General features: G+C 44.4%; 1 protein-coding gene across 1 annotated transcript in view; it reads left to right on the forward strand.

The window, feature by feature from the left end:
- The window catches only part of DIS3 (DIS3 exosome endoribonuclease and 3'-5' exoribonuclease), a 32,293-nt gene that overhangs the window by 475 nt on the left and 6,771 nt on the right, over positions 1-25,047 (forward strand). Inside the window, exons 2-18 of the mRNA XM_083168866.1 lie at positions 89-316; positions 3,964-4,121; positions 4,369-4,562; positions 6,598-6,671; positions 8,073-8,240; positions 9,455-9,616; positions 10,351-10,461; positions 10,535-10,672; positions 11,176-11,322; positions 11,488-11,604; positions 12,311-12,412; positions 14,009-14,073; positions 14,166-14,250; positions 15,945-16,072; positions 16,636-16,722; positions 17,130-17,286; positions 19,867-20,081. Coding sequence (XP_083024992.1) covers positions 98-316; positions 3,964-4,121; positions 4,369-4,562; positions 6,598-6,671; positions 8,073-8,240; positions 9,455-9,616; positions 10,351-10,461; positions 10,535-10,672; positions 11,176-11,322; positions 11,488-11,604; positions 12,311-12,412; positions 14,009-14,073; positions 14,166-14,250; positions 15,945-16,072; positions 16,636-16,722; positions 17,130-17,286; positions 19,867-20,081 — 2,327 coding nt within the window. The 5' untranslated portion in view covers positions 89-97. The remainder of the gene's footprint in view (positions 1-88; positions 317-3,963; positions 4,122-4,368; positions 4,563-6,597; positions 6,672-8,072; positions 8,241-9,454; positions 9,617-10,350; positions 10,462-10,534; positions 10,673-11,175; positions 11,323-11,487; positions 11,605-12,310; positions 12,413-14,008; positions 14,074-14,165; positions 14,251-15,944; positions 16,073-16,635; positions 16,723-17,129; positions 17,287-19,866; positions 20,082-25,047) is intronic.

Consider the following 25,047-nt stretch of genomic DNA (forward strand, 5'->3'; position numbering starts at 1 on the left):
GTAGCAGTGCAGCCTGTACATATACATTTAATTTAATAACCCTCCTTGTTCACGTTCTTTTGTTTTCTTTCTTTTGTCCGTCTTACAGCCAGCTAAAATGTTGAAATCTAAGACGTTCATGAAGAAGACCCGCTCTGGGGGCATTTTGAAGATTGTCCGGGAACATTACCTGCGGGATGACATCACCTGCGGCTGCCAGGGATGTGATGAATGCCAACAGGACAGTCCAGTGCTGCAGCTGGAGCCCATTCTGCAAAGCTCACTCTGCCAATCTCCACATTACATACTGCCTGACACTAATGTGTTACTGCACCAGGTACAAGAATACATTTGGCAGTCTGTCAATGTTGATTTGTTGTACTTAATATCAACATAACTGCTTTGCACAGATGTGTTATCATTGCATTATAAATGTTTAAAAAAAAAACTACAGTACCCTGCCCCATACTACATTTTATTCTGTTGAAATGTTTTGTAATCTTTTTACTGTTTGTAGGTATAATATAATAACTTGTATTATAATAATGACCTGAAATGCACAGGCTGACCGTGCCATGCATCTTATCCTTTACTTTATTAGTCACTAAAAACACATACAGGTTGAGTATCCCGTATCCAAAATGCTCGGGACCAGGAGAATTTTGGATAACGGATTATTCCGTATTTCGGAATATTTTAATATTTCAATTATGTATTTTGAAGTATCTTGCATGTATGCTGTATAAACACATAACATACACACAAATATATTTTATTACCACATAAAATACACACAAATATATTTTATTTGTTCAAAAAACAAGGTTTCAAAACATGAAACAAAATAAAATTTGTGTACAATCTCAGAAATTGAATTTGAAGACCAAGCAATCATTTTCTTGCACATATATAGTGCCAGTTACATATCATGTCACCAGTAGTGCTGTTACAAATGTCCCCAGTGAGTTTTTAGCAAAAAATAATATTTTTTTTTCACTTTCTGGAATGTATGGTTTTCGGAATAATTCGGATAACGGATACTCGGATACGGGATACTCAACCTGTAGTACATTATTTAGAGTAGAATTCCTTTTGTGTTTTTGATGAATTGGCAAAGATTTTCTGAGTTGCAATAGATGAAAAACCTGGGCATTCGTGCAATGGCCTCTTGTCTTTCCTTTGAAAGCTATTGTATGAGTCAGAATTCAAAGCGTGGAGCCAGCAATTTTGTGAATGAAGGGAAAGTCTGTACCCACCAGCTTTTTAGACATGCGGTATGCTGAAAGATGGTTGCCATGGTTATTCTATATTATACTAGGCTAAAGCCCAATACACACCTTGAAATCTGTCTAGATTGTCCATACGGACATAGCAATGTGTGCTAAGTGATTTGGGTACTTGTGTAGTGTCACGGCGGCAGTTACGTAGTCAGTGTAGCGTCCCTATCACAATGAGCATAGTGTTCCCGAGCGTCCGTGTCAGATTCAGTGTAGCGTAGTGTTCCCGTGGCCGCTTAACATAGCCAGTGTCCCTGTCAGAATCAGTGTAGTGTACTGTTCCCGCGGCTAGTGTAGTCAGTCAGCAGTACATTGTGTCAGTTATGGCTGCCGACAAATTAACTATTTTTAACCTGCCGAAGACGGAGGAGGAGTCGATGAATTTCTTGCAGCTTCACCACTTTTTCCCTGAGACCAAGACGTGTCCTAATGGCCATCCAATGCGACTGAATGTGACGGCGCTGATGTGGCGCTGCCACATAAGAAGCTGCTGCAAAAAGGTTAGCGTCCGGGCCGCACAGTGGTTTCATGGATGCCATCTCATGTTCATAACACTTATATGCTTCGTGTTCTGTTGGGTGGAGGAGCTAACCAGCATCACATTCTGGGAGCGTCATCTGTTTATTTCGAAAAAAAACACTGTGCAGTTTAACAACCTTATGCGGGAGGCCTGCACTGTGGACCTAATGTCGCAGCCCCGATGCTGGATTAGATGAGAGCCTCTTTGTACAGAGGAGAAGTCATGTGGGATGCATGCTGCCTCAACAGTGGTTGTTCGGAGGCATTTCCAGAGACACCGGTGAGTGCTTTGTGACACCTGTTGAAAGACGTGACGCCAGCACCCTGATAGCCATCAACAAATTCATCGAACTGGGGAATATATACTCTGATTGATTGCTGGCATGCATATAACACCGAGCAACTGGAGCAGGCAGGGTACCACCATGCATGGGTGAACCATCGCTACAATTTTGTTGATCCGAACACTGGGGTTCACACCCAAAACATTGAAAGCCTTTGGGGATTGTATAAGTGGCGTAACAAACCTCAAAGGGGCACTGCGCACCAGAATCTGGACTCCTACCTACAGGAATTCATTTGGTGAAAGACTGTTGGCGCAGAAAACGCTTTCCAGCATATACTTTATGCGTTAACTCTGCTCCCACAGGCTGAGAAATGTAACGACACAGAAGCAGACACAACTGCATCCACTTCTGCTGCAGTTTCTTTCAATGCAGATTCAGAAGAATAACGGTTTCATTTTTTTCTTTCTTCTTAATAATTTTGATGATATTGTATTTTAAGTTGCCTTCTTCTTATTATTGTTATTAATAACTAAAAAACAGTTACCAGTTAACACAGTCATCATTACTGTCTCCGATGTATGATGTGGCAGGTGTGAATGTGTTCCTGAAACACCCACACTATCCACGCCAGCCCGAAGCGTGGTGAGCGGACGCCTTGCGCGTCCTCCTGACCTTATATAATGTGGCGAGCCACCGAGCCCGAAGCGTGGTGAGTGGACGAGGATTACTTTGCATGTATTCAGTGTCCCTCACGGGGCTCGTTGCGCTCGCCACACTTTTTAAAATCAACTCCACGCCGACGTGGATAGTGGGGGTATGAAAAGGTCGGTAGGACGCGTAACGCGGAGCTCACCGCGCTTCGGGCTGGAGTGGATAGTGTGGGTTTCAAATGGAGGCATTTGCCAGTATGTAACATGGAGCACTGCCAGGGAAGCGACGGGCATAGCCATCTACGGCGGTACTGGGTTTCCCCGGTCGGGGGCAGGCTCTTTTAGCAGAGTGCTGCTGGAGGGGCAGGGCGCATTTTGCCCTTTAAAAATCAGGCAGAACACTACATGCTCTGTGTGTAACAAACTAACCTTCATCCATGACCTCTTCCTATAGAACAGTATCCGTGTTCTGGCTATAACAGAAACCTGGGTGTCACAATTATAGCATGCTGCACATGCAGTCCTGTCACGGGTGCCGGACGGCTTCCCGACAGTCAGGATTCCGACAGTCATTACTCAGACGTTGGAATCCCGACTGCTCCCTCGTGGGGGTCCACGACCCCCCATAGAGGGAGAATAAAATGCCCGCAGCGTGATGAGCACAGCAAGCCCGCAAGGGGCTTCATTGCGCTCCCCTGCTGTGCAGTCGGGATTCCGACGTCTGAGTAATGACTGTCAGAATCCCTACTGTCGGTGAATTATACCACACCCCCTATCACATAGGGGTCTCCACTGCACTCTCACCTTCCAGGTATGGAGGCAGATCCCTGTGTGAGTGGATTATGCCTTTCAGCATGTCTCATATCTGCAATTACATACATTAACTTCCTTTGATGTACATCCTATCCAGCCTTTCTATCCATTCTCTCTGCATGTTGCTGAGACCTACTGTCCCCCAGTACCACACCATTCATTTACTGAACATTTCTCTGCTTGGACCCCTCATTTGTAATCTTGTGATATCCCAACATCTGCAGTGGTTTCCACATTCTCATTGATAATCCCCATTCCCCCTGTACCTCCAAACTACTCTATATTTGCTAGATTGGACCGTTTTTATGGATTTTGCTTTCTACAAAATATTCTTACTGTGACAATTTAAGTATCATGGAATTTGATCATTTAATTTTTTATCAGACCTTTTTATATAGCTCTTTAAGTTTTTTTAAGTATTTTTCTGTTTGCTTTCAGATTGATATTCTTGAAGACCCTGTTATCCAGAATATCATATTGTTGCAGATAGTCCTGCAGGAAGTAAGGCGCCGTAGTGCACCGGTGTATAAACGGATCAGAGATCTCACAACCAACCCTGAAAAGCATTTCTACACATTCACCAATGAGCACCATCGGTAATCTTCGCTAGCATTGATATTTTCTGCAGATACCTCACAGTAACATTTATCCATCCACAAAGTTTTAGAATGTGTAGAAGGCAGCTCTCTGGGATAGATGTAAGACAGCGGAGGATGCCAACAAGTAGTTAATACCAATGCTTCACTATAATGTATTTTCCTCAGGGTATAGCAATGTCTTACCCTATAATCTTCTGCAGTTTGTAACATACCGGAACCTTGACTTTTCTTTTTTACATAACAGAGAAACGTACGTAGAACAAGAACAAGGTGAAAGTGCTAACGATCGAAATGACAGAGCAATCCGGACCGCAGCGAAATGGTACTCCAAACATTTGAAAAAGTCTGCAAATCTGAAAAATCTAGAAGTGTTATTAATAACAAATGATCGCAGAAACAAAGAGAAGGCAACGGAGGAAGGGATCAATTCATACACATGTAAGTTTTTTTTTTTTTCTCTAGGTACTCTTATGCTGTGAAATATTATTTATAAATAAATCTGTTGTCCTTATTTGTCTAGATTACATAATTACATAGTATATATGGCTGAATAAAGACTTGCGTCCATCAAGTTCAACCATCATTATTAAAGTGCACGATCTATTTGCTTCATCCCGTATATAAACTGAAATCTGATTGAATTCTATACAGATTTTGATTGTTATTTGTACCCCTGGACGTTTTTGCCCAATAGATGATTGTCCAACCTAGAAAGGAGATGTTTTGCTATGCACAATTGCCACAGTAATCTGGCATTTTATAATAAAAAAAAAAAATAAAGAACAGGGAATGACAAATCCTTGGAGCAAGTTAGCCAAATCTAAGAAATTGTTGTTGGTTTGTGACCTCTAATGGGCCTACACATGTAGCAATTCCCTGGCACTTTGTAATGCTGGGTACACACCAGAAGGATTTGGCCTCAATTCCCCCCAATTGCGTTGCAATCTCGACCGACTATTTAAGTTGGGCATGTTTTAGATAAAATTCCGATTCGATGCGCGTCCCCGCTGTGCGTTTTGGACAATCTACCTGCTGTAGTCAGGATTTGTAAATGATCCATTCAATTGGATACAGATCGTGTGCTCCAACAGATCTTACGATCGTCCCACGATCTGCTCACAGTCGTGATTATACTGGTGTTTACCTAGCATAAGCAATCTCGCTCGATCGCTTATAAAATGCCCCTACATTGTGTGTAGGGGCCAAAGCGATTGCTATTGCCCCGTTGATTGATATCTAGCATGCTGGATAAATCTATAATCACTGAGAACACTGGCCCTGACAGATCGCTGAGTAGCCTTGCAGCTATTTGTGCTGAGTGATCTAGCATCGCTCAGGACTCTCTTCTTCTCATGTGTAGACCCCTTAAGTGTCATTTGTTTTTAGTTCAAAAGATAAATATCTCCCAAGGCTCCTAGATTTGATTGGATTATCTATTATGATTATACAGTGACAGCACTATACTTCAGACACTTCTGTCCCTGTGCTAATATATTATTTTCCCTAGCACAGTTCCACAAACATTCTTGCCCTAGTGGAGAAAATTTAAGGGGGGACCTAGTATAAAACATTTACACTTTTTTTTTTTTTTCCCTGATTGAACCGATAGCACAACTTTTCTGCAGGTGGAAGGTCCCCATATCAAGGCTACGCTCTAAGGGATTTTTAGTGCTTGTTTTTTGTTAAAGCATGGTGGTATTCTGGTGAATCCACCTACAGAGATGATGATTCGTAGGAAATCTGGGCAGATTAGCGACAAATCTCAGATGGTGCACAATATTGAGACCTTTTGACCAACATCGACTGGAAATTCAGATCAATCTCATAATCGAACATCAGCGGTTCTGGCTTTTTACGGGCCATATTACCACATGTGCCCAAACCGGTAATGCCTACATATTACACCCAGATAATACCGAGGTCCAAATACAACGTCCTCCTTTATCTATAGGAGGTCAAAATACTCAGCAGCTCCATATGGGGTGAGCTTTATACAAATATTAGAACTGTGTAAGGGTTATAGGAAAATGGAACAGGAAGGAAAGGTGTCAGATAAGCCCTGCTTATTACAATGTATGAGGAGATGTGAGGAAAGTAGGGTTCTTAGAAAGAGGAGTAGCTGTTGCAGGTTGTATCCAGTTCTATTAGGTGGTTATGGGTGAGGCTTCATGCAAATAGGTTGACTTTACATATATAGGGGTAGATTTATTAAGCTCGGTGAAGTGATAAAGTGTCTGTTTTTTATCACCAGCCAATCAGCTCATAACTGTAAAGTTGGAGGCTTGCTTTGAAAAATGACAAGTAGGAGCTGATTGGCCAGTGATAAAAACCAGACACTTTATCACTTCACCGAGCTTAATAAATCTACCCCTTAATAACATAATGGATTGTTACCATACATTTGATTTTAATTTTTCTTGTATTTTTCATCACTCGAAAATATTTCACATATATTGTTTTGGTTTTTTTGTAGGTGAAGAATACATTAAAAGTTTGGTTGCTAATCCTGAACTGGTTGATCGTCTTGCGTATGTGTCTGATGAAAAGGTACGTGAAAGCTAGGTACTTGCGCTACCTTCATAAATGTTCCCTTAGTGAGAGTTTGCTTTAAAGGATAATTCTGCAGTAAACTATTGCTCCGCATTATTAAAAGTGTTCTTTTTAGATGATTTAGGTGATAGAAAGTATGAAGAGTAGAACATCAACGGTTTCTGGCTTTGTTCTCTCCTGGCAATTGGGCTTTTGTACATGGGCTTTTATGTTTATTTTTTTTTTCTCTTTTTAAGCACCAGACAGTAGGGAAAACCAGGGCACATGATAATTGGTAGACAAAATAAATACGTTAAGGGGGGTGATTCAATTGTTATGCTGAAATTTTGCTCCGGTTCTATTCAAATAATTTCAGTTAAACAGCATCTCCCGTGGTAAGCACCAGGCGAAACCGTTACTGCGCACCTTTCCCGAAAACACTATTTAATGCAGACTTCTACTTGCATCTGTGGGGGAAGATGCAAGTAGAAATCGTTGATCATTGCAGAGTTGGGGCTAGTTGCGGGGAGTAATGAATAGCTCATAGACACAAAAGCCCCATACACACTGGGAGATTCTGCCAAGCACCGACCTAGCTATCTGTATCGGCGGTGCCGATGGCTGAAAGATATAGCGCATTCACACTGAACCATATCGCTCAATGAAATCCCGAGACCCCGCTCTGTACGTGTCATTGACGATGTATTAAAAATATTTCTACATGTACAGACAACAGGGGTCCCTAACGACCAACGCATTGATTGAGATTCATTGCATACACACTGGGCAATATTCTGAACGATATCGATCAGAAGGGCAAAAATGAGCGATTATTGTGTATGCACCTTTAGCCCAGGAGCTAAAGTCCAATGTAATAATTGAATCTTCCCTCTCATAAGAGGGTTTACATTGTAATGGGAAGGGGTTGGATGCAGTCAAAATCCGGATGGATCCCAGTAAACATTGTCCCAGCCTAATCCTATTCTACTCCACCTCCACAGCCTAATCCTGATCCTCCCCCTATTGCCTAACCTTAACTCAACTACTTGTTGTCAGGGACCTGACTATCAGGATCCCGACTGCCTTGAGTTGACTGCATCCCATGGGAAGAGCGCACAGCTAAAGCAAGTGTTATGAGTTATATTAAATAGATGCTTATTTTGAAAGAGGTTAAAGTTATGAAGCCTATCAGCATTGTAGATATATTAGTGGGTAGTGGCTTGGGAGAATATTAGTAGACGGGAGACGGTTGTCACAGACAAGGTTCAGGTTAGAGGTAGATCCAAGAGAGATTTCATCTCTTTCCAGTCTGGAATATATATATATATTTGGGTCTGGTTTGATATTGGTGAAAAAAATGTGTCTCTTAACTGTTATGTTGTGTACATTTTAGTAGATCTCCCCCTTTTTTTCCTGCAGAATGAAGTTGAAAGCGGAAGAATCATTTTTCCAGAGCACATTCCTTTGTCAAGGATACAGCAAGGCATAAAATCTGGAATTTACCTACAAGGGACATTCAGAGCAAGTAGAGACAACTTCCTGGAGGCTACAGTCTGGGTCCATGGAGAGTCTGTAGAGAACAAAGAGGTATCCCTAAGCAGCCAGCATTGGCATATACATACAGAACTAATGCATGTGTACATACTGTTAGGAAAGGTCAATGACGAGTGATAACACTCAATTCTAATATATTTCTGAAGTGCTCTCCTCATTGTTCATAAGGGAACGGAGGGCAGACGGTACAGTGTACATCGCATACCCTCTGTTGTGGGGATAAGGGCTTTTGTAGTCAGCCTCATTATAGTTATTTAACTATATGCCAATTGTTTATATGCCACCGTTGCTGTGAGAGACCCACTAAAAAGGCCAGCATTGCTCCCCGCAACTGTTCATTTTATACTTCAATTTATTGATTTGGCTGTATTTGCATTTATACTAAAAGAACAGTCGCTGTGAGCGATGTTGGTATTTTTAGTGGATATTTTGGTCGCTTACAGCAACGTTGGCACTCAAAGGGTTAATAAATAACTTCAGTTTAATCTGCGGCATTTCTCGAACCATATAACAAGACAGTCCTGCACCCAATCTAGTGTTCCTTTTTACTGGCCTTTTGTTTTTGTGTGATCTTATGACATTGATACCGCTTTTACATCACAACCCGGGACACCGATTATACATAGAGCGACCTTCTTTTATCATGGGCTGAATTGCCGGGTTGCTCCACCTTGGTTATTCACTTTGGTGTTTTCTTAATGCACCTCGGACCCTGTTGACTCGGATATAACCTGGGTTATAAGTGCAAGGATATAACCTGGGTTATAAGTGCAATGTGAAAGGGGTATTATTAATAGGGTCATGTATGTATATTCCTGTATGTAGAACTCTTAGGCCTTCTTTTAGCTTCACATTTAAGATCTAATCCTTCCACTGTTGTAAGTAAGTTTTGATATTGCTTGGCAGAAAATCTATGCATACATGTGAAAAAGTATGTCTATTGTAACTCTTAGCAACAACCAGTTATAGTCATGCATTTGCTGATGTACTTTAGAAAATAAATTCCGGCATCTTTTTTTATTTGATTTCCCTTTACACTGTTTCTTTTGGTCTTGAGGTAACACCTTCTGTGTGTAAAGTATCATGCGAATAATCTTGTTTCATTACATCAAAATACTCATTAGTTGCCCTCAGATGTTCTGTCTGTTCGGTTTTTTTATTATTATGAATAGTAAATTACAGCAAAATGAAAACTTTACCCATCTGTGTACGGAAATACATACCATGCTGTTTACAATCTTCTCCAGATAATTTTACAAGGATTTCAAAACCTAAATCGAGCGATGCACGAAGATATAGTTGCTGTACAGCTGCTGGAGAAAGAGAATTGGGTGGGCCCGTCATCCGTGGTTTTGCAGGATGAAGGGGAAAGTGACGATATTGAATCAGTAGAGGAAAAAGAAAAAATGGTAACAATATGTACAAATATTGTAGCAATACCATGTACTTGTCCTACATGGTCTTGTACTGTAAGTTGCTGTTTTCTTGTCTTTCTTTCTAAGTTGTTTATGTACTTAGTTTGGTGCTGCGGAAGGCTTGTGGTACCATCTAAATAAAATATGTCGTTAACAATTCTTTCAACTAATGTTAATTATATAATTGTGTTTAATTTTTTTCAATGTATGTGTTTGCTCATGTTGTCAGCTGTTCCTTTTCAATCTGTGTTTGTACATAAAATGAAAGGCAACCTATGACCACGACTGGTAATATATGGGGTGTATTCAATGATTTTTGTGAGCTGTGACAGCGAGCAGTGCTGACTGCCCGCTGTCACTGCTCGCAAGGTCAGTATAAAACTGACCCCCTGCACATGCCGTTTCCCCCTTGCTAGGTTTTTGTAGGGAAAACTGCACGTGCAGCCGCTAAAACAGTGTGGCTTGTGGCTAAATGCAGCAGACTCCCTGCATTAGCAGCGAGCCTCGCCGTTTGTGACAGTGAGGATTCCCCCGGGATGTAGAATAGGGTGAGTGGCCGGAGCAGGGGTTAAACAGTGAGGATCACTGGTTTTCAGTGATCCCCGCCATTTAACCCCCTTGCTGGCCGCATTGAATTTGGCCCACTGTGTTTAGAAAAGGAAGTGAAAAGAATGTGCGCATTGTGTATGACTGAACAGGGGGTTTATGTTACATACTTTATGTTGCAGCTAAAAACTGGTGAAAAGAGCAAGGCAAAGCCCTCCGGAAAAGTCGTGGGCATCATAAAGCGAAACTGGAGACAATACTGCGGCATGTTGTCTAAGTCACAGATTAAAGAGGTAAGTGTTCCTGATTTCTTGTCACACTATATAACAATGCGAGTTCCTGTTTTTATTTCTCTATCCTTTTCAGTCCACCCGCCATCTGTTCACACCGGCTGACAGGCAAATACCTCGCATTCGCATAGAAACCAGGCAGGCGTCCACTCTGGAGAGTCAGAGAATTATTGTGGCAGTAGATGGATGGCCAAGAAACTCTCGATACCCTAATGTGAGTGCCCCTCATAGTTTCAATATATGAACTTCTAGTATGCAGATGAAGTTTAGAAATCTGCAATGATTTATAATGGTTTTAGATTTCACAATTCTATACACTGACCAGCTTGACTAAAGGCTGACAATCATTTAGAATTCAGATGTATAGCTGAAGGCTTCAAAAAGCTTTAGAAGTCTCCGGTCTGGAAAGTCAGGTGACATCCGTGAAATGCCTGATAAAGGGACAGATTTGTGCAGTTCACTTTGCACTTAACATTTCCTATTATGCTGGGAAGATTCTGCCCATATCTCCATAGGCTGCAAGCAGAATCCGCTTCCACAAGGTAATGTAAGCGATTGTACTAGACTCTTAAATAAAATAGTAACATTAACTAGGTCTAAGCTTGTGGTCGCAGTTTATTTCTCTTCTTAACAGGAACTCTGGGATTTTTTTTAACTCTTTTGTCTTTAAAATGTACCTTATTCTTTAGAAATACAATGTATTTATCCTCCGTATAGGGTCACTTTGTCAGGAGTCTGGGTACAGCTGGTGATAAGGAGACCGAGACGGAGGTCTTACTACTTGAACATGATGTTCCGCATCAACCATTCTCCCAGGCTGTTCTCAGCTTTCTTCCTACGATGCCATGGTCCATTATTCCAGAGGTGGGAATCCAGTATGTCATGTAGACATTGACGCATAAATATCCAAAGAACACATTTCTGGGACTTTTGTATTTACACAGATCTGTTTCAAACGATACCCTTTATTTGTTGTGTGCGGTTGCAGTACAGTACAAGCCTCACATGCAACTTCCCTTCCCATTGCAGGATATGAAGAAGAGAGTTGATCTGAGACATTTGTTTGTGTGTAGCGTGGATCCTCCTGGCTGTACGGACATTGATGACGCTCTGCATTGCAGAGAGCTAGACAATGGCAACCTGGAGGTGGGTTGTTCTCTGAGATTGCTGTTCTTCCAGAACAAAGCATGTGTTCTCATTTCAGATTTAGAAGGTAATGGGCCCCATACATCAGCAATTAATTGTGACAATCCTGAGATCTGGAGATGATTGCCACAATTAATTTTAGATGTGTGGGCTCCCCCTTTTGGTAATCCCAATCAAAAATTAATAGGGATCGCCAATCGATTGCTTAATCAGATTTTTAAACATGCTTAATAATCTGGTATTATCTGCAGAACTTTTTTATATGTGTGGGCATTCCCAATTCGTCTTCTTCATCTATTTACATTATGAACAGCAATCAATTGGGCAATTTCCAGATATGAAGATGCAATCTTTAGATGGAAAAATCTGACGATCACTGAAATAAATCTGTAATGTGTGAGCAAGTCAAATAGATTGTAGATTCCATTTATCTGGCCAAAAAATCCCTGGATCTGGAAATCCATTAATTGTGATTGCTCATAACAGTTGTCTGAGCTTTTATTCATTTGAGCAATGTATATGTATAACTGTATACTGTTACACACTTGGTAAAATACTACAAGAAGATTATTATTTTAGTATAATTTTTATAATGTAAACTTTAAGTGTGTTTAGATAGAACAATGTGACTGAATAGTAGATTTTTCCAGGTTGAATATAATATAATTGTGTATGATATTTGTTGTGTGTTTGTTGTACACTGTAGGTTGGAGTGCATATTGCAGATGTAAGCCACTTCATTAGGCCTGGAAATGCCCTAGACCAGGAATCTTCAAATCGGGGAACCACTGTGTACCTTTGCGATAAGGTAATAGTGATTGTTAATGTGTATCTTCTGAATATAGCCAGTATACTGCATGTTGTTATACATTGATCAAACGGTCTAATTATTTATTTATTAGCAGTATCTTATATAGCGCATACATATTGCTCAGCACTTTACAGAGAATATTTGAACATTCACATCAGTTCCTGCCCCAGAGGAGCTTCCATTCTATATTCCCTACCACATGTACACGCACACAGACATACTAGGGTTAATTTTGTTGGGAGCCAATTAGCCTACCAGTATATTTTTTGGGGGATTGTGGGAGGAAACCAGAGTACCCGGAGGAAACCCATGCAAGTACGGGGAGAATATACAAACTCTGCACAGTTAGAGCCATGGCGGGAATCGAACCCATGGCCTCAGTGCTGTGAGGTATTAATGCTAACCATTACACCATCCGTACTGTCCAATAATACTGATAATGCCTAATACTGCTTTCACATTGCAAAACCTGCTTAGACCCGTTATTTAAAATGTTTCTTAAAATGGGTCAGAGCAAGTTAAACCCCTTTCACATCGCATGTTGTAAACGTTTTTGTACCTTTCACATTGAACCCGTTTCACACATAGAAAGCAGTTTTTGGCAAAACATCATGTACGGATCCAGCCTATCCCCATCAGCGGCGTAAATTCTAAAATAAAAAAAAAATCATTTATGTTGGTGGGCGCCGTTGGCTAACAGACAACCAGGTAGCATTGAGCACTGAGCTGGTCCCGCTCTGTGCATATCTAATGAGCGGGGACCCAGTGCAGTGCATATTTAATGAGCGGGTCCCCTCCCCGTGCATATATAGCGGGAAAAATAGAAAAATTTAACAGCCACAAAATAAAAACAAAACATGGACTGCCTGCTCCTCTCCCATTTTACCTGTGCCCCCTACAGAGTTACAGAAAAGGATTTAACAGGTAAGAACCTACTGTAAATCCCGTTTCTTATTTTGAATTTGACATTGCCATATATAATGCTATACAATGACATCCCTAGTTTGACATTGAGATTAAAAATCTCAATAAATAAAACTGCACAGCATTTGCTCCAGCCATGACGGGGATACATGCTAAGGGCGGGATGTTATAACATCCGCGGCCCCCCTTCGCCGGACATCGCATTATTAGTAACGGCATATGCTATAACATATGCCGTTATTCATGCAAGGGACAGCTCTTGCGGTAAGAGCTGTCCCTTGCGATGCGGTGCCGGCACTGGACTTCCGGGTCTGTGACCCGGGAGTCCATCTGCGCATGCGCAGACCCCGGCGCCGGCCGCAGGGCACGCTGGGAGGGATCCGTGACGGATCCCTCAAACAGCGCTGCGGTAAGAAGCCCATAGGCTTCTGCAGGGATTCGCCAGCTTTAGCTGGCGATTCCCTCCGCAGCGCTGACACTGCGGAGGCGCCATATAGCATATAGAAATGCGGTAGAAACCCCGAAAACGGGGTTTTTACCGCATTTCTGCTATATAGCATCCCGCCCTTTGACTTTTATTTGCTGTAATCTAGAATTCACATCGCTTCTGTGCACCAGCTCAATGGACTAAGCTGATGTTAATGAAGCCACTTTGTGATCTCTTTTCAGAGAATTGACATGGTCCCTGAGCTGCTCAGTTCAAATTTGTGTTCCCTGAGATCTGAGGTGGACAGGTATGAATTATGATTGTATCTTCCTGTGAGTTGCCATTAGAATGAGATTATTTTTACTTGAAACCTGTTTTGCGTTTTGTCATGTGTTGCAGATTATCTTTTTCCTGCATTTGGGAGATAAGCCAGGATGCTAATATTATAAACACCAAGTTTACAAAAAGTGTCATCAATTCAAAAGTAAGTGTGCTTTCAAAGCTATGGTGATCACCATTTAATATTTGTAGATATCCTGAGGAAAATTTAGAAGTCTGATATGTTTCAAGTGTGTGGTTTCTGGGGTATTCTGTGGGCCTTATTCTGATTCGAAATTTGCAGCCTTGCAAGTCCATCAGATGTCGCACACCGTGCCCCACCCCCGCACGGCTGCAAACGGGATGATTTATATAATCATCCATTTGCCGACCATCGAATGATTTCTCCCGTGAACGCAGTTCAGAGTGACCTATATAGTCACTCTAAACTGCGGGCGCCCTGTGCAAGGACAGGACGGGCAGCTGACATCCGGTGATGTCAGCTGCCCACCCCCCGCATGTCCATCACAGCCCCATTAGCCTGGGAACGCCCAACGTTCTCATTATAACACCCATGGAACGCTGGACGTTCCCATATGCTAATTGTGCTGCCCGGCGCACCCCGCCCTTCTCCGCCACCCCCACCCCCCCTCTCTTGTAGTGTGCACTAGGCAAACTTTCGGTTGTTTGTCATGTATTTGGGACAAATAAAGCTAGGTTTTCCATCTCCAATAACGGACATAGGGCCTTATTCTGGTTGACTCGCTCGGGCGCAAATTCACACCCTTGCGAGTTAACCAGAACCCGCCCTGGGAATGGTGATACGCCCACCCTTTGCACACTGGTTCCATTTGTCTGGCATGCAAATGGATGTTTTACATAAACCTCTATTCGCATGCCAGTGGGAATCTCCCCCATCTTTCGATGGTTGCGAACCGTCAAATGATGGCGAAGGCGCACCCATATGTAAGGGTGGTCCAGACCACTCATACATATGCGTGTAGCTTTTGAGGGAATTGGGCAGGCAGCTGACAACCGGTTATGTCAGCTGTCCATCCCCCGCACGTGCGTTATGAACGCATTCGCATATTGTCATGTTGCCAGGGACTTTTGTATTTGTACTAGGGAGCATAGTAGACTGTGACTGCATGCTAAAGCAGCAGACTGAACCTTGACATTTTGGGTGCTGGACCATTTGTTTTCTCCTGTATGTTTTATCACCGTGTGTCCAGAGGTTTTGTGTGCATATGTGTCTACTGCCATTAAAAGACTCTGTTTCACCAAAAACCTGCCTGTCCTTTGGCCTGCTTTCTGTGACTGGTAGATGTATGAAGCGGTGATAAGGGAGGAGAAGTGGCCCATGGTAACCAATCAGCTATAATTTATAGTATGAAAATAATAGATGTTACTTCAGTGCTGATTGGTTGCCATGGGCCACCTCTCCTCTGCCTCACTTCTCCTCCCTTATTACCACTTCATACATCCACCCCCCACCCTCCATTACATACCCTCTAAATTGCATCCATTTGTATTGCTCCAAATGACTTCAGCATAAGCAGTATGTGTTCTCGGATATTAAATGTCAATGTCAACTGCATTAAAAAAGGCTGGTCTGGGGAATATTGTATATAGTGTCAAATCTTTCTGCTTATGATCATTGGATTCAAAATGTTATGTTCTCCAAATCTATTATGGGAACTCCCCTACTAACCTCTAATAGAACTTTTAATATGCTAGACTTTAGTACGTGTGTGTGTAGGAGATGGCGGTAGTCTACAGTTGTCTCACACTTGCATATTTCAGCTATTAATCCAAATTTATGGAGCAATATGTCCCAATGTCTCCTTTTCACTCTTGCAGGCTTCGCTTACCTATGCAGAAGCACAGATGAGAATTGATTCACCTGACATGAATGATGAGATAACCAAAAGTCTGCGTCTGCTGAATAAATTAGCAAAGATTTTGAAGAAGCGGAGAATAGATAATGGGTAAACTATTGACTATTTTATTATTTTCCTGACCTTTTACTTCTCATTGATTCTGAATAGGTTTGTTAGTTTAAAGGCACGAAACTAAAAATAAAATAGTATAAAATGATACGCTAAACATTTCCATCCTGTTTCAGTATCACGGCTCTGAGCTCGGGGGGGATGACCAGAGGTGGGGTGATTCCAGTTGGAGGGATTACACCTATTACATAGGTGCAGTCACAGGGGCCGATGCGACGACACCTTTTTTTTTTTTTCCTATCAAATCAGCCCAATCTCTGAATTTCTGTGGAAAACCTGCTGTATGGATGACAAACCAAAACTGTATATAAAAGGCAAGCTATAGAAGTTAGACAAGCAGTCCACTGTTGCTGGGCTGTCTGCTTCCTGACAACCATTCTGATCTTGTACGATACATCTGGCCCAATGTGTGATGCTTGATATCAAGCGGTTTTCTATGGTTTGCAAGAGAAATGGTTCTGTTTTTAAGGTATCGCGTTCGGATAACATGTAGCAATTATTAGCAGGAAAAGTGATAAATGTTGTTGTTTTTTGTGTTACAGTGCCTTAACGCTTTCCTCGCCAGAAGTCCGATTTCATATAGATAGTGAAACCCACGATCCCATAGACCTGCAGACCAAGGAACTCAAGTATGTTGTCAGAACTCTAGTTGTGCTACATGTATAGTCCTATTTTCCACAGCATGTGAATGATTGGATTATGATATAAAACATAAATGGAAAAATGTGTAACCAGTGAGAACATTTGTATAACTTCTTTCCTTGTACAACATATACTTGGTGAATCTAACTTTTATCTTTCATTGAGTAACTATTTTGTAATAATTTGGCTGTATATAGTTAATTATTTTATTGTTATCAGACTGAAAGCATTCATTGTTATGTTGTTGCAGATATGCATTGAGGTATACGTATTTCAGTTAAATACCATAACTCATGTTTATTTTTAAATCTGTGACTCACTTAAATTACCGATATCTACACCGAAAACATAGTTTAATTTCAGTTACTAACTCAATATGTTTTCTATATTTTAGAGAAACCAATTCAATGGTGGAAGAGTTCATGTTGCTAGCGAACATTTCAGTGGCACAAAAGATCTATGATGAATTTCCGGAGTACGCTTTACTGCGCAAACATCCCTCTCCTCCACCTGGAAATTATGACATTCTCGTCAAAGCTGCAAAGTCCAAGGTGACATGTGCAGGACTAGCTCATTATTCATATAGGATTCAGTCTTAGAGGGGGTATTCAATTAGCTTCAGAAGGTATTCAATTAGCGAGTTCCCACTTTCGCCCGGAACCTCGCTGCTCAGAGATAGTTCACCTAACAACCCCACAAAGTTTGCCTGCACGTGTGTGGGGTGTGGGACAACCCATGAATTCTGCAGTTTACATGGCATCAGTGGGTTCCCATGCTCAAGTGCCAATATTTTGTGCTTTGAATAGTCTTTGCACGTGTTGTGTGGATTTTTGCCATCGATTAGTTGCAAGATAAACTGCAGCTTACTCAATATCCCCACTTTTAAAGTTGAATTTAGGCAAGTCTCCTTTGTCTGTCACACTGACCACTGGGTCCTGATCTCACACTTATGGCCCATATACATTAAATGATGTGTTCATCGTGCAATATTGCTGAACAATTTCCCTTGGTCTTTCCAGTGTCCCGGACAAACGATATTGTGCATGCACACTAAACGATCTAGCTAGAGTCTAGTAATATGCAGCTTTTTGTGAGTGACATAGCCAAAATTGAGTTGCATGTACAGAAGCCAGAAACCCCGTTAATGACCCACGGGAGCACGCATCAGTCATCGTTTTTTGCATACACACTGGCCGATATTTTGAACAGTATTGTTCAGAAGGGCCAAAATTAACAATATTATTAAAAAGATTGCCTCTTGTGTATGCACCTTAAGTCTTCTCATGAAGGGACTGCAGACCTGTCTCTGAAGCAACCTGGTGTGTCTTGCTTTTGTATACTTTACATACTGCAGAAAAATAACTTGAAAATGTGCTTACACTTTAGTTTGGTAAGATCACATCTAAAGCTATAAATATGTAGATCTTTTTTTCATTTTGCAGAATATATATATATTACACTGCTCAAAACAAATAAAGGGAACACTAACATAACACATCCTAGATCTGAATGAATGAATGAAATATTTGAATCTTAAATACTTTGTTCTTTTCATAGTTGAATGTGCTGACCACAAAATCACACAAAAATGATCAATTAAATTCAAATGTATTAACCCATGGTGGTCTGGGTTTGGAGCCCCCCTCAAAATGAAAGTGGAAAAACATACTACAGGCTGATCCAACTTTGATGTTATGTCCTTTAAACAAGTCAAAATGAGTCTCAGTAGTGTGTGTGGCCTCCACGTGCCTGTATGACCTCCCTACAACGCCTGGGCATGCTCCTGATGAGGTGGCGGATGGTCTCCTAAGGGATCTCCTCCCAGACCTGGACTAAAGCATCCGCCAACTCCTGGACAGTCTGTGGTGCAACGTGGCGTTGGTGGATGGAGCGAGACATGATGTCCAGACCAGATGTGCTCAATTGGATTCAGGACTGGGGAACGGGCAGGCCAGTCCATAGCATCAATGCCTTAGTCTTGCAGGAACTGCTGACACACTGCAGCAACATGTGGTCTAGCATTGCCTTGCATTAGGAGGAACCCAGGGCCAACCGCACCAGCATATGGTCTCACAAGGGGTCTGAGGATCTCATCTCGGTACCTAATGGCAGTCAGGCTACCTCTGGCGAGCACATGGAGGGCTGTGCGGCCCCCCAAAGAAATGCCACCCCACACCATTACTGGCCCACTGCCAAACCGGTCATGCTGGAGAATGTTGCAGGCAGCAGAACGTTCTCCTTGGCGTCTCCAGACTCTGTCACATGCTCAGTGTGAACCTGCTTTCATCTGTGAAGAGCACAGGGCGCCAGTGGTGAATTTGCCAATCTTGGTGTTCTCTCACAAATGCCAAACATCCTGCACGGTGTTGGGCTGTAAGCACAACCCCCACCTGGAGTCTGTTTCTGACCGTTTGAGTAGACACATGCACATTTATAGCCTGCTGGAGGTCATTTTGCAGGGCTCTGGCAGTGCTCCTCCTGTTCCTCCTTGCACAAAGGCGGAGGTAGCGGTCCTGCTGCTGGGTTGTTACGGCCTCTTCCACGTCTCCTGATGTACTAGTCTGTCTCTTGGTAGTGCCTCCATGCTATGGACACTACGCTGACAGACACAGCAAACCTACCACGCTACCACTAGAATGAAAGCACCGCCAGTTTTCAAAAGTGACCAAAACACCAGCCAGAAAGTGGTCTGTGGTCACCACCCGCACAACAACTCCTTTATTGGGGGTGTCTTGCTAATTGCCTATAATTTCCACCTGTTGTCTAATCCATTTGCACAACAGCATGCAAAATTGATTGTCAATCAGTGTTGTTTCCTAAGTGGACAGTTTGATTTCACAGAAGTGTGATTGACTTGGTGTAACAATGTGTTTTATAAGTGTTCCCTTTATTTGAGCAGTGTAATATAAAACCTATACGTGGGTGTTGCACGTTCTTGATTGTGTATAACATTTTAGGGGGGAAAGCTATCTAATGTACTCTATTTTCTTATGAAATTCTGCAAAGCAAATCTGCTGTCCAGTTCTGTAAGGGAAAGATTACAGTATACTGTAGTACGTATTATAATTCAGGCATTAATGACTTCTTATGCAATACATAAGTGACCAATTATGCTTTCCTTTTCCTTCTAGAATTTAGAGATTAAGACCGACTCTGCCAAGGCTCTAGCGGACTCTTTAGACCAAGCTGACTCTGCTGAATTCCCTTATTTGAATACACTATTGAGGATTCTAGCAACTCGATGCATGATGCAGGCGGTGTACTTCTGCTCCGGAATGGACAATGATTTCCATCACTATGGTCTCGCTTCTCCTATTTACACCCACTTCACCTCGCCCATCAGAAGGTTTGTCCCTTACGGGGAAAATACTGATGCATACTTGTCATTCGTTTATGTACATGGGCACAGAGAGAAAAATTAAGTATGTCATTGGAGCTATATTGGAGCTTCGTAGGTTTTCTAATGTAGAATGGATTCCAGTATTTCTCTTTCCTCCACTAGGTGACACTGGAGAGTTACAGTGGGGAATAGAAGGCGACCACAGGGAGCTTGGGCACTTTAGAATAAATTAATAGTGACTAACTCCTCCCCTTCTACTTCCTCTCCTAGGCAGTTTTAGCATGTGCCCTGCGGGAGCTGGGTGCGTTCAAGGCTCACTCCTGAGCTTTATAGTTTTTTTTAATATAATGATACTGCAATCAGCAAGAGGACAGGCAGGTAGCTCCCTGTCCCTACCTGCCTGCGACGCGGGCGCTGTCGGCAGGTCCGGTCGCAGCTGCATGCAGCTCGCCTCCGGTACCTGGCTGCAGGATCCACTGATCCTGAGGTCCCGTCGCCGCTGCTTGCAGCGCGCCTCGAGGACCACTCAGCATGCCGCACCCGACAGCTACGGCAGGGGTAAGTATAACACTGATTCCCCGCTAGCGGGGGCTTCAGTGTAAAAGCCGCGGCAGCGCACTTTTAAATACAGCGCCATTCCTGAGGAGCGAGAGCGCGGCATGCTGGGTACTTCCGCTTCCTCCTTCTTTGTAGGAGCAGCGGCCATTGAAGCAGCAGCGTGATCCGCGGCTCCCTCGAAGCGTCTGTGAAGTGCCGGTGACCCTGGTTCAGTGAGTCACAGCGGGACATAGGAGGTCAGGGCAGCTTGGACTGTGTCCAAAAAGATCCCTTAGCCGGCGCAAGTTATATTTATATACAGTGCGCGTAGCGGCCTCGTGGCAGACTCTGCCTCTTTTCCTATACCTCCTCTCCTGTCCGGTATTCCATCTTTCTCTCCTTTCTGTGTAAGATTGCGGAGTGTATGATGGCTGGTAAAAAGATTGCGTGCAAAAAGTGCAGCAATAAGTTCGCGCCACACGCAGAGGGCGCCATTTTATGTCCCTCATGTACTGCATCCCCAGCCCCCACCCCAACTACATCGGGGCAGGAACTTCCTGTATGGGCTTCACAGTTGTCTACAGTAATTTCTCAGCTAGCTTCTGAGTTATCTTCTGCCAGACAAGATAGGGATGCAGGCAGAGTTAACCTCTGCTGTGGAGAGTTTGTCTAGAGCATTGCATGCAGACACTTCTTCACCCCCTCCCCCTAGACTGGCTTCTGCTAGTAGGATGTTTCCTCAGGTCCCTCTGTTAGATGATACAGATGATGACATGCCAGCTCTAGAGGAGGATGAATTTCATGACCCTGATGCTCAGCCTGATGCTGAGCCTGATGCTGAGCCTGATGCTCCGCTTATGCAGGACACTGATGTCCCTTCTCAGGGTTTAGAGGACTTAATACAAGCAGTCCGGTTAACCCTCAATGTAGCAGAGGAGGTGAGACCGGCTGCGCGTCCCTCAGTGTTTGCTAAAAGGCAAAAACAGTCTGCATATTTCCCAGCCTCAGAGGAGCTGGATGAACACTTGCAAAAAGCCTGGTTACACCCAGACAAAAAGTTTCAGGTTTCTCAGAGATTTTTCACTGCCTATCCTTTTCCTAAGGATGCTAGAAAGTCATGTGAGACGCCACCTGCTGTTGATTCTTCGGTATCACGTTTGTCTAAAAATACAGTGTTACCCATCCCAGGTGCCTCTACCCTTAAAGATGTGTCTGATAGGCGGTTAGAGAGTGCTCTGAAGAATGTTTATACAGCCGCTGGTCTTTTACAACGTCCGGCACAGGTGGGTTGCTGGGTCAATAGGGCCATGGAGGTATGGGCATCCCAGGTGGCCTCCTCTCTAGACCCAGGGGCAAGTGATATGTTGCTCTTAGTGGAACACATACGTGAGGCTGCAGGTTACTTGGTTGAAGCCTCTTCAGACGTTTGTATGCTTGCGGCCCGTATTTCTGCTCTCTCAGTTTCTGCTCGCCGTACTCTTTGGTTGAGACAGTGGAATGCAGATGCCGACTCCAAAAAGGCGGTGGAGGCATTACCCTTTGCTGGGGAGGCCCTCTTTGGTCCAGAGCTGGACAAAATGATTTCACAGGCTACAGGGGGTAAGTCTCAGTTCCTGCCCACTGCAGCCCCTCCCCCACGTAGGTCATTTCCTACTGCTGGAGGGCAGTCCTTTCGGTCCTTTCGGCCCACCCCCAGATTCAGGGGTAGGTCTAGGGGAGCGGCTACTAGCTCCAGAGGCTTCCGAGGAAGAGGCAGAGGGTCAGCCAATGCTCCAATACTTGATGCAAAGGTTACCTCAAAGCCCTCAGCATGACTCCCCCAGCTCCTGTCCAGATCACAGGGTGGGAGGCCGGCTTCTCTTTTACCATCAGGTATGGGCCGGTTCATGCAAGGATGCATGGGTAAAGGACCTGGTAGCAGGAGGCTACAAGATAGATTTCTTGTTGCCTCCTCCTCACCGGTTTTTTCCCACAGGTTTGCCAGCTTCTCAGGAAAAAGGCAGGGCCTTACAGGCCGCCATCCAAAAGCTCAGGGATCAAGGGGTGGTTTTCCCGGTCCCGGAACCAGAAAAGGCAAGGGGATTCTATTCCAGCCTTTTTTCTGGTTCCCAAGCCGGACGGCTCAGTGAGACCCATCTTGAACCTGAAGCAGCTCAACCCCTTCTTGCGGTTCACTCGCTTCAAGATGGAATCTCTCCAGTCTGTCATTGCAGGCCTGGAACCAGGGGAGTTTCTTGTATCCATCGATATCAAAGATGCATACCTGCATATCCCAATCTGGCCTCCTCACCAGGCATTCTTGCGGTTTGCTGTCCAGAACTATCACCTACAGTTCCGAGCCCTCCCATTCGGCCTCTCCTCTGCGCCTCGGGTATTTACCAAAGTGATGGCTGTCATGATGGAAATACTCAGGGCTCAGGGAGTTACCATTGTCCCTTATTTGGACGACCTTCTGCTGAAGGCTCCGTCCAAGGAGGTTCTGCTGCACAACATCCACCTGACACGTCGGACCCTGGAGTCCCATGGCTGGATGCTCAACATCCAGAAGTCACAGCTGACCCCATCGCAGAGGATCCTGTTCCTAGGGATGATTCTGGACACTGTTCAGAAAAGGGTGTTCCTCCCCATGGACAAGATCTTGTCCCTGCAGGAAGCGGTTCGACTGGTGCTGCAGCATCGAACAGTCACAGTTCTCCTTTGCACAAGGCTGCTGGGAAGGATGGTGGCCACGTTCGAGGCGGTGCAGTACGGGCGGTTTCGATCTCGCCCCTTCCATCTGTGTCTGCTCCGCCAGTGGACAGGCTCACACCTGTTTCTACAGCAGAGGATCTCTCTCTCCCATCAGGCTCGAGCGTCACTGGCGTGGTGGCTCAACTCCAGCAACCTGCAGGAGGGGAGGAGGTTCGCCATTCACAATTGGACGCTCCTCACCACGGATGCCAGCCTCAGGGGCTGGGGAGCGGTCACGCTGGGCCTACACTTCCAAGGACTGTGGACCCCGGAGGAAGCACAGATGTCCATCAATGTGCTGGAACTACGAGCAGTGTATTACGCCATGCTCCAGGCAGAAGTGGTTCTCCGGAACAGGGACATCAGGGTGCAGTCCGACAATGCCACGGCGGTGGCTTACATCAACAAGCAGGGAGGCACCCGCAGCCGTGCAGCGATGAGAGAGGTAAAGAGGATTCTGTGCTGGGTGCAGGAGCACGCAGGGGCCGTGTCCGCCATTTTCATTCCAGGCGTGGAAAATTGGGAGGCGGACTACCTCAGCCGTCGGGACGTACACCACGGAGAGTGGTGTCTGAACCCTCTGGTCTTCCAGACCCTGACCCGTCGGTGGGGTTGTCCGCAGATAGACATGATGGCCTCCAGACACAACCATCAGTTGCCCCGGTACTGCGCTCGGACAAGAGATCCACAGGCGGTGGCTGTGGACGCTCTCACGGCACCCTGGACGGATCAGTTCATTTACATCTTTCCTCCAGTGCCTCTCATCCCTCGGGTTCTGCAGAGAATCCGACGGGAGTCGGTGACGGTGCTGTTCATTGCCCCGGGCTGGCCTCGCCGGTCGTGGTACACGGTACTAACAGGCCTGTTAGTAGACGAGCCATGGCCTCTGCCTCTCTGCGAAGACCTGCTAACACAGGGTCCGTTCGCCTGTCCCAACTTACAGCAGCTTCATTTGACGGCATGGCTGTTGAGAGGTCCATCCTGAGGAAGGCAGGGATCCCGCAGGCGGTGATTCCAACCATGATAGGAGCCAGAAAGCAGGTTACCTCGGTGCATTACCACCGCATCTGGAGGGCCTATGTGGCCTGGTGCGAATCCAGGAGGGTTTCTCCGGTGAACTTCAAACTGGCCAGATTACTGCTATTCTTGCAAAAGGGTTTGGCCTCAGGACTCCGGCTGGGGTCCTTGAAGGTTCAAGTATCCGCCCTCTCCATTTTTTTCCAGAAGAAGCTGGCTCTTCTTCCTCAGGTACAGACTTTCTTCCAGGGGGTGTTGCGGCTGCAACCTCCCTTCAGACCTCCTACTGCTCCATGGGACCTGGATGTGGTACTGGCTTTCCTCCAGTCTTCTGTATTTGAGCCCATGGAGGAGGTGGAACTAAAATACGTCACCTGGAAGACTGTCATACTGTTGGCCTTGGCTTCAGCTAGAAGGGTGTCGGAGCTCAGTGCTCTTTCTTGTAAGGCACCCTTCTTACGTTTCCATGAGGATAGAGCGGAGCTGCGCACCTCTAGTGTTTTTCTCCCAAAGGTGGTCTCGGCATTCCACATTAACCAACCTATTGTGGTGCCGGCCTTTCGGGAGGACTCACAGGAGTCTAGGGCGCTGGACGTGGTGCGGGCCTTGCGAATTTACGTGGCCAGAACAGAGTCTGTACGTAAGTCGGATGCCTTATTTGTCCTCTATGACTCCTTGCGTCCTGGTT

The sequence above is a fragment of the Crinia signifera genome, chromosome 2, assembly GCF_055691185.1.
Source record: "Crinia signifera chromosome 2, ASM5569118v1, whole genome shotgun sequence".
Lineage (NCBI taxonomy): Eukaryota > Metazoa > Chordata > Amphibia > Anura > Myobatrachidae > Crinia > Crinia signifera.